Source organism: Natator depressus, chromosome 9 (assembly GCF_965152275.1).
Source record: "Natator depressus isolate rNatDep1 chromosome 9, rNatDep2.hap1, whole genome shotgun sequence".
Taxonomy (NCBI): Eukaryota; Metazoa; Chordata; order Testudines; family Cheloniidae; genus Natator; species Natator depressus.
The window spans coordinates 47,874,103-47,889,776 of NC_134242.1; the positions used below are offsets into that span (position 1 = coordinate 47,874,103).

At 45.3% G+C, this 15,674-nt stretch overlaps 1 protein-coding gene across 6 annotated transcripts in view; it reads left to right on the forward strand.

Annotated features, from left to right (window-relative positions):
• STAG1 (STAG1 cohesin complex component) overlaps window positions 1–15,674 on the forward strand; it is a 363,241-nt gene that overhangs the window by 278,966 nt on the left and 68,601 nt on the right. For all 6 annotated transcript variants that reach the window (XM_074964074.1, XM_074964070.1, XM_074964075.1 and 3 more), the window contains one exon: window positions 2,291–2,383. In XM_074964074.1, the coding sequence (XP_074820175.1) occupies window positions 2,291–2,383 (93 nt within the window). The remainder of the gene's footprint in view (window positions 1–2,290; window positions 2,384–15,674) is intronic.

Consider the following 15,674-nt stretch of genomic DNA (forward strand, 5'->3'; position numbering starts at 1 on the left):
TATCCTTGCAACAAAGCCCGTTGCCAACTGTGCCCACATATCTATTCAGGGGACACCATCACAGGGCCTAACAACATCAGCCACACTATCAGAGGCTCGTTCACCTGCACATCCACCAATGTGATATATGCCATCATGTGCCAGCAATGCCCCTCTGCCATGTACATTGGTCAAACTGGACAGTCTCTACGTAAAAGAATAAATGGACACAAATCAGATGTTAAGAATTATAACATTCATAAACCAGTCGGAGAACACTTCAATCTCTCTGGTCACGCAATCACAGACATGAGGGTCGCTATCTTAAAGCAAAAAAACTTCAAATCCAGACTCCAGCGAGAAACTGCTGAATTGGAATTCATTTGCAAATTGGATACTATTAATTTGGGCTTGAATAGAGACTGGGAGTGGCTAAGTCATTATGCAAGGTAGCCTATCTCCCCTTGTTTTTTTCCTACAAACCCCCCCCCAAGACGTTCTGGTTAAACTTGGATTATTGCTGTGCACATTGTAAGATGAGCTATTGCCAGCAGGAGAGTGAGTTTGTGTGTGTGGTTTTTGGAGGGGGGTGTGTGGGGGGGGGGGGTGAGAAAACCTGGATTAGTGCTAGAAATGACCCACCTTGATGATCATGCGCATTATAAAGAGAGGTTTCAAAGAGGGATGGGCTATTACCAGCAGGAGAGTGAGTTTGTATGTGTGTGGGGGGGGGGGGGGGGAAAGGGTGAGAAAACCTGGATTTGTGCTGGAAATGGCCCTACTTGATGGTCACTTTAGATAAGCTGTTACCAGCAGGCGAGTGGGGTGGGAGGAAGTTTTGTTTCATGGTCTCTGTGTGTATATAATGTCTTCTGCAGTTTCCACGATATGCTATGCATCCGATGAAGTGAGCTGTAGCTCACGAAAGCTCATGCTCAAATAAACTGGTTAGTCTCTAAGGTGCCACAAGTACTCCTTTTCTTTTTTCTTTTTACGAATACAGACTAACACGGCTGTTACTCTGAAACCTGTCCTTAAGAGGGAAGGTCACCTTATGGATCAGTAACTGATTAAAAGATAGGAAACAAAGGGTAGGAATAAATTATAAGTTTTCACAATGGAGAGTGATACATAACAGGGTCCCTCAAGGATCTGTACTGGGATCGGTGCTGTTCAACATGTTCATAAATGACGTGGAAAAGGGGGTAAAGAGTGAGGTGGCAAAGTTTGCAGACAGTACAAAATTACTCTAGATAGTTAAGTCCAAAGCTGACTGCAAAGGATTACAAAGGGATCTCACAAAATTGGGTTACTGGGCAAGAAAATTGGTGATGAAATTCGATGTTGGTAAATGCAAAGTAATGCCCACTGGAAAACATAATCCAAAAATACATACACAATGATGGGATGTAAACTGGCTGTTACTTCTCAAGAAAGAGACCTTGAAGTCATCATGGATACTACTATGAAAATATTCACTCAATGGGCTGCATTAGGCAAAAAAGCTAACAGAATGTTAGCAAACACTAGGAAAGGGATAGTAAATAAGACAGAAAAATACCATAATGCAACTATATAAATCCATGGGATATCCACACCTGGAATACTGCATGCAGTTCTGGTCACCCCATCTCAAAAAAGTTATATTAGAATTGAAAAAAGTATAAAGAAGGGCAACCAAAATGATTAGGGATGTGGAACAGCTTCCATATGAGGAGACATTAACAAGACTGGGACTGTTCATCTTAGAAAAGAGATGACTGAGGTGGTATGATAAAGGGCTATAAAATCATGACTGGTGTGGAGAAAGTGAATAAGGAAATGTTATTTACTCCTTCACATAACAGAAGGACCCAGGGATAACCCAATGAAATTAATAAGTAGCAGGTTTAAAGCAAACGTAAGGAAGTACTTCTTCACACAGACACAGTCAATCTGTGGAACTTGTTGCCAGGGATGATGTGAAGCCAAAACTATAACTGTGTTCAAAAAAGAATTTTATAAGTTCATGGAGGATAGGTCCATCAGTGCCTGTTAGCCAAGATGGTCAGGGACACATCCCCATCTCCAGATTTAGGGTATCCCTAAACCTCTCACTGCGAGAAGCTGGGACTTGATGACAGGGGATGGATCACTCACTAATTGCCTTGTTCTGTTCATTCCCTCTGAAGTATCTGGCACCAGCCGCTGTCAGAAGACAGGATACTGGGCTAGATGGACCATTTGTCTGACCCAGAATGGCCATTCTCATGATCTTATGTTTTTGTGCTCTAATATTAAAGAATATTATCCCTTTTTGATGTTTATTCAGGAGGACTTGTTGGTATTGAGGAAAACTGTGAAATCCTTTCTGGCTGTCTGCCAGCAGTGCCTATCGAATGTCAACACTCCAGTCAAAGAACAGGTAAGAAATGCACTCACATGTTCTTTACAAAAGTTTGATTATTTAAGCATAGCAAGAACCAAGAAGAGGTTTTTATTAGATCAGTCTTGTGATGAAACAGTCTTCTGTGCTATTCTTTTTAATAAACTGAACAAACTGTCCATAGAAATGTATTCATACAGACTCTTTCTGAGCACACCATAACACATCTAGAGCCAAATTCATCCTGCACCATAGGCAACAAAATGCAATATCCCATGGGTACATGCTGTGACAGTTCTTCACTTCTGTGTCTGTGCCAATTTGAGAGTGGAGAACTCTGATACTTCTAGAGCTGCAAGCCATTGGCTCCAGTAAGGCATGCTGCATGCTTCCCCAACAGGAGAACCAGTGTCTCCCATAGCAGTTCTTTTATTGCCGCTATGATATAGGAATACCCTGGAGGACACTGAATCAGTGATCTCAGATGTTGTTTTGCAATAGTCTTTCTATTTACAAACAGCCACTTCTTCTTAAGGAAAACTCAGTTTTCCTTAAAAATTGATATATCCTGTCAGTGTCTCTTCCTGTTAGTTCCTAACTCAAAAAATCATATTTGGGGAATTTTTTAGTTCTCATAATGTTCACTTCCTTGAGACTCAGGGCTTACTGCTTCCTTCCCTGTTTCCCAGGTTGGTTGAAATTCTGTGTGCGTGCGCACATGCATTATGATTGTATGGGTAGGCAGCAGATTTTCATAGCTGAGTGTAATTGCCCATTACTGCGTATTAGATATTGGAAGGGTCTCCTGTCAGAACTGGTCCTTATATATAAGGGTTTATCAATATTTTGTGCAATCTCATCAAAAGGCAATATAAAGTTTGCTTGACAATATCTATGTTCTGTAAAACTAGGTTGGTTTGCATTAATTTTGTCAGTATCCTTTAATATATTCCTGAAGGCTTTCCCAGGAACTTGCCCAGCATCAATGTGAGGCTAACCATCCTGTCATTACCTAGATTATCCCATTTATCCTTTTTAAATTTTGGCACATTATCTTTTCTCCATTTCTCTGAAACTTTCCCGGTGTTCCAGGATTTGTTAAACATCAACAGCTCTGAGATTTCCTTAGCCAATTCGTCTTAAACTTTTGGGTACAACTATCCCTTTCTGCAGATTTAAAATATTTAACTTTAGTAGCTGCTGTTAACGTTCTGCCTAGTTACTGTTGACATAAAGCATATTTCATTATCACTGTAGGATGTGAATATGTCATCCAGCTTCTTTTCAAATTCAGATCAGAAATATTTATTGAACAGTTCTCCATTTTCTATATCAGCACTGACAATTTTACCATCCTTATCTAGTAATAGACCTATACCATTGCTAGGATTTCTTGATTTTGTTCCTGAGATCTCGGGCCAATGTACTAGTCCTCATGTGGCCCTCGTGGTCATTTGAGTTTGAGACCCCTGCTCTAGAGATTTAAAACACGTGGGTAATCAGATCCCCACACAGCCATCTGGTGGGCTGCAGCAGTGGGAGCTCGACCAAATCTGTGACACATATGTTGTCCTCTCCCCATAAAAGGTGACCCAAAGTTCCACATATATAAAATCCTCTACTTTTGCCTAGCCACTTATCTAGCCAACAGTTCACTCCAGTATCATCTCTGTCTTATTTTGCTCTGTAACAGGAAGAATCCCAGAGAAGAGCATTTGGACTTTCTTCTCCTTCAGCTCCCTTCCGAGATCCCTGAGGTCTTTGAAAATCTGTGAAGCGTCATCTGAAGTTCTCATTTATACCAATATATAACATATGCATGTGGAGCCTTGCCCACTGTCTTCTGGATCCCATCCAGTCTTGCTTATCTTGTCTTCACTACAGGAAGAGAGCACACCATCCTTTTGTCCCTTGCAGAAGATTCTGTCCCTTCTTCTTAATGTCATGCCTCCATTGAGGATTGTCCGTCTTCTTTGGACAGTCAGAAATCTTTTCCTGGTCATGCTTGCCATCCTCGTCGATTGGGCTGAATGTCCATCCTCCAGTGTGGCCCATGTAGACTCCTGTTCCTTTCCTCTGGCTAAATCTTCAGAGACATATCTGCGGTTGCCATGCTGAGTACCTGATAGTGATGGGATACCTCTAGATGAGTAGAATTCCTCCTGTTTCTCTTTCCTTGCATGGTCACAGACTGCCCATCTTCTGCTTCTGGCCATGTTGAATGCTTCCTTATGCTCTTTCCTCAAGTGGCCATGAATTGCCAATCCTCCACTCTAGTTTCTATTCTATCCTGCTCCCTCACATCCTGTTCCTTTTTCTTGCTGGATCTGTGGTAGTGATGCCTGAATTCAGTTGTCCAGGAACTTTTCTGTCTCTCTGATGCAGTGCAGGGTCTGTAGTTCTTCAAGAACATGACTCTTTTCTTCCATTTTATCTATCAGCTTGCACTTCATGCACAGGAATTATCTTCTGGCAGGAAGCAGAACATAGCACATCCCATCCATTGCAAGTCGCAATAATTTTTCCATTGCTGACCATCATCTTGTCTGGTGTAGTATACGTGTACCCTAAACAGAACGGTGTCTAACCTCCCTGTGACAGAGTGTACTAGGCATTCACTATTTGCTGCCAGAGGCCCCATCATCTGGCACACCTCGCCCTAAGAAGGTGCCCTGCTGGTAGGGAAGAGCAGGGAGTTCATATCTCCAGGAGAGAGGCCTCCCATGATCAGCTGCAGGCAGAACCAGAGTTGGTCCTGTGGTACCTAGAAGGGCCAAGAGTAGGCAGAAGCCAATTAGAGCCCAGCATGCGAGATAAAAAGAGCTGACAGCTTCCACTAGGGATGAATTCGGAGTTAAGCCAGGACAGGGAAGGAACATTCTCCCTGCACTAACTCAGGTAAACCGCCTAGTCAGGAGCCTCACCTTGACAACATTGGCCTTAAGTATCAGGGGATAGCCATGTTAGTCTGTATCCACAAAAACAACAAGGAGTCCAGTGGCACCTTAAAGACTAACAGATTTATTTGGTCATAAGCTTTCGTGGGTAAAAAACCACTTCTTCAGATGCATGGAGTAAAAATGACACATGCAGGCAGTGGTGAGCTGGAGCCGGTTTGCACCGGTTCGCTAGAACCGGTTGTTAAATTTAGAAGCCCTTTTAGAACCAGTTGTTCCACGAGGGACAACCAGTTCTAAAAGGGCTTCTAAATTTAACCGGCCAAAAGTGGTGCCTTAAGCGCTGACTCCATGGGTGCTCCAGCCCTGGAACACCCAAGGGGAAAATTTGGTGGGTGCAGAGCACCCACCAGCAGCTCCCCGGCCCCAGCTCACCTCCGCTCCGCCTCCTGCCCTGAACACACCGCCCCGCTCTGCTTCTCTGCCCCCCCTAGGCTTCCCGCGAATCAGCTGTTCGCGCAGGAAGCCGGGGCAGGCTGAGAAACAAGCGGTGGCTTCCCACTCAGGCCCAAGGAGGCAGAGCGGAGGTGAGCTCAGGTGGGGGGAGGCGCAAGGAGGGCTGCCCGCGCTGCAACAGGTAACTCGGGGGCGGGGGGGCGCAGGGGAATCGCTCCCCGCCCCAGCTCACCTCCTCCACCCTCGGCCTGAGCAGGAAGCTGCGGTCTGCTTCTCAGTCCTCCCCGGCTTCCCGCCGAACAGCTGATTCGCGGGAAGCCGGCGGGGAGGCACGGAGAAGCAGAGCGGGGCGGCGGGTTCAGGGGAGGAGGCGGAGCGGAGGTGAGCTGGGGCCGGGCGCAGGGTGGGGAGCTGCCGGTGGGTGCTCTGCACCCACCAATTTTTCCCCCTGCGTGCTCCAGCCCTGGAGCCGCTCCAGCCCTGGAGCCACTCCCCCCTAGCTATGCTCCCCTGCCCCTAGGAGCCAGAGGGACCTGCCAGATTCTTCCTGGGAGCTGCACCAGGTAAGCACCGCCGGGACTCCCCACCTTGCCCCCCCGGCAGGTGCCTCTGGCTCTTAGGGGTGGGGTGGGCACCCACTACGGTGGCCCATGAGACCCTCCTGCCCGGTTCTGGGGGCGGTCAGGGGACAGGGGAGGGGGGTGGATGGGGCAGGGTTTCTGGGGGGTGGCGTCAAGGAACGCGGGGGGTTGGATGGGGCAGGAGTCGTGGGGGTGGGCAACGACCCCCTCGTGGGGTGAGGAGGGAACCCGTTGTTAAGATTTTGGCAGCTCATCACTGCATGCAGGCATTATATAATGACACATAAAGAGAAGGGAGTTACCTCACAAGTGGAGAAGGTTGACAGGGCCAATTCGATCAGGGTGGATGTAGTCCACTCCCAAAAATAGATGAGGAGGTGTCAATTCCAGGAGAGGCAAAGCTGCTTTTGTAATGAGCCAGCCACTCCCAGTCCCTATTCAAGCCCAAATTAATGGTGTTGAATTTGCAAGTGAATTTTAGTTCTGCAGTTTCTCTTTGAAGTCTGTTTCTGAAGTTTTTTTGTTCAAGTATAGCTACTTTTAAATCTGTTATTGAAGTGTTCTCCTACTGGCTTTTGTATGTTACCATTCCTGATGTCTGATTTGTGGCTACTCAGAAATGCTCCTGTTTGTCTTCTTCCCTGTTTGCCACATAGAGGGTGCATTAAAGATGCATATTTGCTGATTTAGAGCAGAGGCCTGCTGTGTTCCTTCTCACCAATTCCACTCATCCCCCATGATGATCAAAAAGATCCAAGCCCCATCAGTCTTGTCATCTTAGTGGTGCTAGCATAGATAAAACAATGCTGGTTTTCAGACTTGCTGGAATGGTCAGTGTACTTTTATTACCATCTCCTAGCATCCCAAGACCCGCTAACAAAACCAAATGGACTGATCCAGGAATCTCTTTATCTAACAGCTTCAGACATGGAACTCTAATGACCAGTGATTTAATTTGCTCTGGGTGGTACAGGGTATACTATTACAGAAAATTGTATGCACAAACATGGAGCTGATAGCTTTTAGTGTGACTCAGCACCAGTCCCTCAGCTCTTTGACTGACTCTTGGCCCTCATGTTCTCTGGGCTTTCTCTTCAGTCAAGTTCCATCTATCAGATATCTTGGCCTGTCATATTCCTTGGGACAGATTCAAGTTATCTACTGTCTCTAGATTCATGAAGGATCAACTTAACTGCCACTCACCAGTGAACCTGAAACTAGTCCTCACAAAGCTGTGGGATATCATTTCAAACCCCTAAGGAGTACATGTTTTAATACCCACCTTTGAAAACGCTTCACTGTGACTATCAGCTGCGCCAGAAGAGTGAGTGAGCTTCAGGCATTAATGGCTGGATCTCCTACAGAGTCAGCGATTTTAAAGCCAGACTTTGACTGTCATCTAGTCTGACCTGTTCCATAATACAGCCATAGTTTTCACACACTGTGTTCCTGCATTTAGCCCAACAACTTGTGATTGAATAAGACCATGCCGTATAGAAATATATCCAGTCTTGATAAAACTCTTGTTAGAGAGCTTATTCCTTCACTCTCCCACTTCCCTGGTCCTTCTCGCATGAACAGAGAGCAACAATACCCGAAGTCCGAAGGTGCAAACACTTAGATGTTTATTGGGGTGAACTTCCAGCAAGCTTAAATCCAAGTTTCTTTTTCCTTATTTTCGAATCCCAACTTACTTCCTGTTTGCCCCTAATTTATATAGTAATATTCTTAGCTATACCTTAACCAATCATTTTACTGAAATTTAACTAACCAATCCTAACATATTGTAACATGATTAGCTAACCAATTATATCCCACCACCTTAATTAGTTTACACCCAGCAAAATTAATTATACAGCAGACAGAAACAATCACAGAACCAGACAGAGACCATGCCAATAAACAATAGCAAAGTGGGAACTATAATGACAAAACAATACAGAAGTGAGGATTTCACAACTACATCTATAAAGACATAAGAGTTTCCCAGCTGTGTCTGTTGATAAGTGAGTTCTTACCACAGAGAAAACTATCAATCTAAATTTCCTTTTACATCTTCTAGGCACTTCCCTTTCTCTGGAGGTGTTAGGCACTATCAGGACAGGATTGTATTCCTAACAGCCCAATAGCACCTTCTTTCAATGTGACTAGTTTGGAATGTGAGGATGTGACCGGTCGCTTCCCAACTTATGGCTGCCTCTGTCGCTTAGCCAAAGGCCTTAGCCTAAGAACAGGGCCTAAGACTGTCACAGTAAGAGAAGGACCTTACACTGGGAGACAGTGATTTTGATTCTTTCTTTTATACCTCTAACTAGCCAAGTGATAAGAATACACCTAAATTCTTAAAGTACAGGCCTTTGCAGACAGGCCTGAATATCTATATCCTAACAACTCTAGATCGGGGTGGGCAAACTGGCCCGAGGGCTGCATCCGGCCCTCCAGATGTTTTAATCCGGCCCTCGAGCTCCCGTTGGGGAGGGGAGGCAGGGGTTTGCCCCGCTCTGCGGGGCTCCCGGAAGCAGCAGCATGTCCCCCCCTCTGGCACTTATGTGTAGGGGCATCCAGGGGGCTCCGCACGCTGCCTCCGCCCCAAGTGCAGCCCCTGCAGCTCCCATTGACCAGGAACCATGGCCAATGGGAGCTACAGGGGTGGCGCCTGCGGAAGGGGCACCGCGTAGAGCTGCCTGGCCATGCCTTCATGTAGGAACCAGAGGGGGGAAATGCTGCTGCTGCTTCTGGGAGCTGCTTGAGGTAAGCACCGCCCAGAGCCTGCACCCCTGACCTCCTCCCTCTCCCTAAGCTCCTGCCCCAGCCCTTATCCCCCTCCCACCCTCTGAACTCCTCAGTCCCAGCCCGGAGCATCCTCCTGAACCCCCAACCCCTCGTCCCCAGCCCCACTCCAGAGCCCACACCCCCAGCCAGAGCCCCAATTTCGTGAGCATTCATGGCCTGCCATACAATTTCCATACCCAGATGTGGCCCTCGGGCCAAAAAGTTTGCCCACCCCTGCTCTAGATGATGGAGAATTCAGTACATCTCTTGTTAAGCTGCTTCAGTGATTAATTACCCTCACTGCTAAAATGTACATCTTATTTCTAGTTTGAAATTTTTAATCTTTGAATTTCAGCCACTGGATCTTTTTATATCATTGTCTTCTACTTTGAAGAGCCATCTATGATCAGGTACTTTCCCTCTTTAGATACTTATATACTGTGATTAAGTCACCTCTCATCGTCTCTTTGGTAAATTAAATAGATAGAGATCTTTTAATCTCTCATTTCAAGGCACATTTTCCAAACCTCAAATCATTCTTGTGGCTGGTCTCTGAATCTTCTCCAGTGTTTCAACTTCCTTTTTAAAAGTGTGGTCATCAGAATCAAACATGGTTACATAATATTCTAGTAGAGGTCTCACCAGTTCCATATATGGTGATAATGCCACCTCTCCACTCCCACTAGATAGTCCCCTAGTATTACATCCAAGGATTGTGCTCACTGCATTGCACTGGGAGTTCATGTTCAGCTGGTTCTCTTAGATTACCTCAAAGCCCTTTTCAGAGTCCCCACTTTCCAGAATACAGTCCCGTATCCTGTAAGTGTGACTACATTCTTGTTCCTAGATGTAGGACCATGCATTTGAGCATATTTCTTGTTTTAATTGCATCTAGATTACCAAGCAATCCAGATCACTCTATATAGTGACCTTGTCTTATTATTTACCACTCCACTAAACTTTATCAGCAATGATTTTATACTTTCTCCTAGCGCTCATTGAAAAAATACTGTACAGTGTTGGGCCAAGAACCAATCCCCAGAGGACCCGAATAGAAACACCCCCACTAACTGATGATTTTTCATTAACAATTATATTTTGTGATTGATCAGTTGTCTAGTTTTTAATCCATTTAATTTATATATATAAATAATATTTGGTTTTGTTTTACAAGGACAATATTGTCCTCAGGCTTCATTCTAAGGTGTTTTGGGATTTCCACATAAACCAGAGTACCTCAATACAAGTATTGTTCTCTAAATCCCATGCCCATTGTGACAGAGCACTGAGGACTGACAGATGGGTCAGCACTCTGAGCACTGTAGCCTCAATTAGTTCCCTTAGAAATGGCTCATTGAACAATTAGGTAATCAAAAGCAGAGGCTGGATTTAAGAAACTAATTAGCCCTCAGATGGCTAACCTGATAAAAGCTAGGAAGGAAGTGTTACAAAGTAGGGGAGGACATGGCTAGTTGAGCCTGGAATGAAAGTGATCCCTAGAGGGGGAGATCTCTTTTCCTCCTAGGGGCCCTGGGAAAGAGGGGCTGAAAGATATAAGGATTTAAAATGGTGATGTTTCACTGTACTGGCGTTGGAAGGATTTAGAATAAAATACATGCTGAACACTAAAAGAAAGTTGGTCTGAGCAGTTTCTGGGACATCAGAGGACTGGGACAGAGCATTGCCCCGTCACATCCTGCGGAGGAGAGTAAGGTAAACGGCTTATATGTTAAAAGGGAAGTTAACTTTTATGTAAATCTTTTACGTATGTAAGGAATCCCTCAAATTATTTGTATGCTATGGAGAGCATTGTCAAGAGAATGTCACTTCTCTCCAGAGGCTCTCTAAGAGGATTACAGTGTGCATTGAATTGTGTTATACTCTGGCTAACCTTACAGTTCCTTTAGGCCTTATAGTGTACCCCTCCAGCACTACTCACTGGGGGTGTCAGGGTTCCCTCCCCACTCTGAACTCTGGGGTACAGATGTAGGGACCGGCATGAAAGACCCCCTAAACTTATATTCCACCAGTTTACGTTAAAAACTTCCCCAAGGCACAAATTCCTTCCCTTTTCTTTGGACGGTATTGCTGCCACCACTAGGTGATTTAAACAAACATCCAGGGAGGGGCCACTTGGAGCCCTATCACCCCCTTCTCCCCTCCCCCCCCAAATATCCCTCCCCAAGCTCCTTCACCCCCTTTCCTGGGGAGGCTTGAGAATAATATACCAACCAATAGGTTAACAAAGTGAGCACATACCAAATCCCTGGTTTTTAGGACACTGAAAATCAATCAGTTTCTTAAAAGAAGAATTTTATTAAAAAAAGAAAAAGTAAAAGAATCACACCTGCAAAATCAGGATGGAAGATAACTTTACAAAGTAAATAAAAAGATTTAAAACACAAAGGACTCCCCTCTGGACTCTACTTCCCAGTTACAAAACAAAGGAATAAAACTACCTCTTAGTATAGGGAAAATTCACAAACTAAAACAAAAGATAATCTAACGCATTTCCTTGCTATTACTTACAATTTCTGTAATTTTTAGATGTATAAGTTCAGGATCTTTTTAGGAGCTGGGTTACCTGCTTGGTCTCTCTCTTTGTCCCGAGAGGGAACACACAAAGAACACAAACGAAACCTCCCTTCCCCCCCCCAGATTTGAAAGTATCTTCTTTCCCCATTGGTTCTTCTGGTCAGGTGCCAACTAGGTTTATTGAACTGATTAACCCCTTACAGGTAAGTGATTCTGTACCTCTGGCCAGGGGGGATTTGATGTTACTTAATACATAAAGGTTGTTACCCTTCCCTTTATATGTATGACAGGGGGCCTTATTCAACAAAGCATTTCAGCATTGTTTAAGTCCATCTCTATCCAGCAAAGCACATATGCACGTGCTTAACTTTAACCACAATCTTTAGTTTAATTGAAGTCAATAGGATTTAACCACATACATAAGTAGGGATCTACTTAAATCTCGAAGAAATCACACATTTTTCGTGGGTTGGTCACAGCATAAATAGCAAATTTCACAGATGTGTTCCTACAGTGTGTATATATACAACAAGTATTGCATTCAGAGTAACAGCCGTGTTAGTCTGTATTCGCAAAAAGAAAAGGAGTACTTGTGGCACCTTAGAGACTAACCAGTTTATTTGAGCATAAGCTTTCGTGAGCTACACATCGATGAAGTGAGCTGTAGCTCATGAAAGCTTATGCTCAAATAAATTGGTTAGTCTCTAAGGTGCCTCAAGTACTCCTTTTCTTTTTGCAAGTATTGCATTGTACTACAGTTACATTTGTAAGTTTCCCTGGATAAGGGAGCCTGCTAAATCAGGGTTTTTCAAACTTTTTTCTGGGACCCCCTTCGAAAATATTTCAGGCTGTGATGATCCCCCACCCCCCCACACACACACCATGCCACCCTTATTTCTGCACTGCTGCTGGCAGCGGCACTGCCCTCAGAGTTGGGCACCTGGCCATCAGCTGCCGCTCTCTGAAGGCAGTGCAGAAGTAAGTGCGACAATACCGTGATCCACTAACAATAGTCAAATTTCATGGGGAGACCAGATTTCATGGTCTGTTATGCTTCTTTCACAGCCATGAATTTGGTAGGGTCCTGTACATAAGTTCTGCACTGAATAGGGATGGTCTGTTGAACTGGGGCTTGGATTTGGTTTCCTGCTTAGAAACAGCAGAGTTGTTTTAGTCTCTTTTCAGCTGAGTATCAGAGGGGTAGCCATGTTAGTCTGTATCCACAAAAACAACAAGGAGTCCGGTGGCACCTTAAAGACTAACCGATTTATTTTGGCATAAGCTTTCATGGGTAAAAAAACCCCACTTCTTCAGATGCATGGAGTGAAAACTACACATACAGGCATAAATAGGCGGGCACATGAAGAGAAGGGAGTTACCTTACAAGTGGAGGGCCAATTCAGTCAGGGTGGATGTGATCCACTCCCAATAATTGGTGAGGAGGTGTCAATACCAAGAGAGGGAAAATTGCTTTTTTAGTGAGCCAGCCACTTCAGTCCCTATTCAAGGCCAAATTAATGGTGTTAAGTTTGCAAATGAATTGTAGCTCTGCAGTTTCTCTTTGAAGTCTGTTTTTGAAGCAACGCCTTGTCAACACTGGTTCTCCACTTGTAAGGTAACTCTCTTCTCTTCGTGTGCCAGTATATTTATGGCTGTATCTGTAACTTTCACTCCATGCATCTGAAGAAGTGGGGCTTTTTATCAATGAAAGCTTGTGCCCAAATAAATCTGTTAGTCTTTAAGGTGTCACTGGACTCCTCATTCTTTTTCAGCTGAGAACTCTTCAACGCACTTTCCCCTGGGAAGTGTGCCTTCCAGATTGCCTTGAGTGGGACCATACAGAGACTTCCAGAGAAAGAAAGATTACTAACCTGTAAGTGCTGCTGTTCTAGGAACATCTCTGTTTATTCAGACTACCCACCAATATTCCCTTCTTCCTTAGGTTCTCTATTTATTCTTAGACCCTGAGACTGAGGAGAAAGGAACAGAGGTGGTTGAAAAGCTGCACTCCCTTATAGAGACTCAGGAGCTGAATATTCACAGGCACCACACGGCACTTATGCAACGTAGAGTTACTAATTGTAAGCTGCTGGAGCATGGGCAGCCTACCTAGTGGGTGGAGCAGGACCTTATCTGGTCGTTGTAGTAGCAGTTCAGAATAGTGGTGGGCATAGATCCAGGAGTCAGGTGCCGGCTGAGGGTGAAGCTGGAATCAGGGTCGAGGAGCCAAGCCAAGGGTCGGAACCAGGGTCACGATCAGGACACCAAGCCAGAGGGTAAGTTGAACTCAGGGTCAAGAAGCCAAGCCAAAAGTTGGAACTGGAGTCAGGTTCAGGAACAAGGCAGGGCATCAAAGACTAGACTGGAGAGGACAGGGGGTTGGGCTGGAACAAGGGCTGGAGGAAGGACCAAGACAAGCCCAGCTCCGGGTGTGGTACCACTATGCTGCTGTCGCTGTAAGGCTCAAGTGGCAGGCTGCTGGCTCCCCTGCCCAATCAGGAAGCAAGGCCATTTGGAGAAGGCTCATTGGGCCTGCTGGGCTTGCTGATTTGCCTAGCTATCAGTCAGGGAGCTAGCTGTGCTCCTGACTGCCCCTTCCCCTAGGGGACCTTCCAGGGGCCCTGGTCTTGGTTTGTTGGAGTTTTGCTGGTGAAATTCCTATAACAGGAAAGGGGTATGGATGTTTTCTGTGGCCTCCCAGGATTGCTTCTCCAGCCCGTACCCCTTCCAGTCCACTAGGTACTGGAGCTTACCCTGATCCATTAGGAATCAAAGATTTGATGGACCTCATATTCTTCCTGCCTTGGACCATTATGGGTGATTGTGGTGGATCCATCTGATTGGGGAAGGGGTTGTTGATTCGTTTAGGTGGGAGAAATGAAAGATGGGGTGGCTCTTGAGGGTCTCCAGGAGCTGGAGTTTGAAGATCACTGGATATATTTTCTGGGTGGTCTGAAAAGGCTGGAGATAATTGTAGTTGAGCTTGGCAGAGGGATGGGATGACTTTAAATTCTGGGCTGGAAGACAGACCTTATTACCTACATTTAAGTCCAGGGCAATATAACAATAGTGATCAGCATAGCTCTTAGAAGACTCCTTGGCAGCAACCAAATGCTCTGTAAGCTCTGATGAATTTGCTGAAGATGGAGGGCCAAGTCCATGGCTCCCAAAAGAGAAGGGGCCTTCTGATAGTTCAGGCTGAAAATGGGGGGAAAAAATCAAAATATCCAAAGAATGGGCTTTGCTGGGTGGAGGCATGGATTGCATTATTATAAGCAAATTTGGTTAGGCATAATGGGGGAATCCAGTCGTCTTGGTAAAAATTCAAGAAACAGCAGAGGTACTGTTCCATTGTTTGGTTGACCCTTTCGGTCTGGCTGTCAGTCTGAAGATGGTAGGCAGTTGAGATGAGGGGTTTGGTGCCAAGAAGGCAGAGGAATTCTTGCTAGAACCAGGAGACAAATTCGGTGCCCCAATCAGAAATGATGTCTTCTGGCATGCCATGGCATGCTAGAAGACATGTTCCAAAAAGAGCTGTGCCATTTCATGGCCTGATTGAAGGGTACGGCAGGGGTGAAATGGGCCATTTTTTTTCAGGAGGTCCACAATTGTCAGGACCACCAAGTTCTCTTGAAAGTGAGGTAACTCCACGATGAAATCCATTGAGAGGGTGGACCAGGGGTGTGGAGGCATGGGAAGGGGCTAGAGAAGGCCCAGTGGTCTCGTGATATTTTTCAGTGTGGGCACAGAGATCACACATCTTAACATAGTCCTTGATGTCTTTTCATTTGTTTGCCATCAGAAATACCTTGAAATCAGATTCTTAAACTAGACAAAATATCCTGCCCTGGGGAAGTCATGGCACAACCTCAGTACTCGTAGTTGGGGGTCTTCTTCAGGAGTGTAATGGTGATCCCTATGGGTAGAGGAGGCCTTGCTGTAGATGGAAGCTTGACCCCAGGGAGGCATAGGGGTTTTCCAGGGACTGGCAGATTGGTGCCATAGATAGGTCACTGGGGAGCAGATGATGGTCATTAGATGGCCTTTGCCAGTCCCTCTGATGAAATGGGAGGGTTTGATAATGGTGGT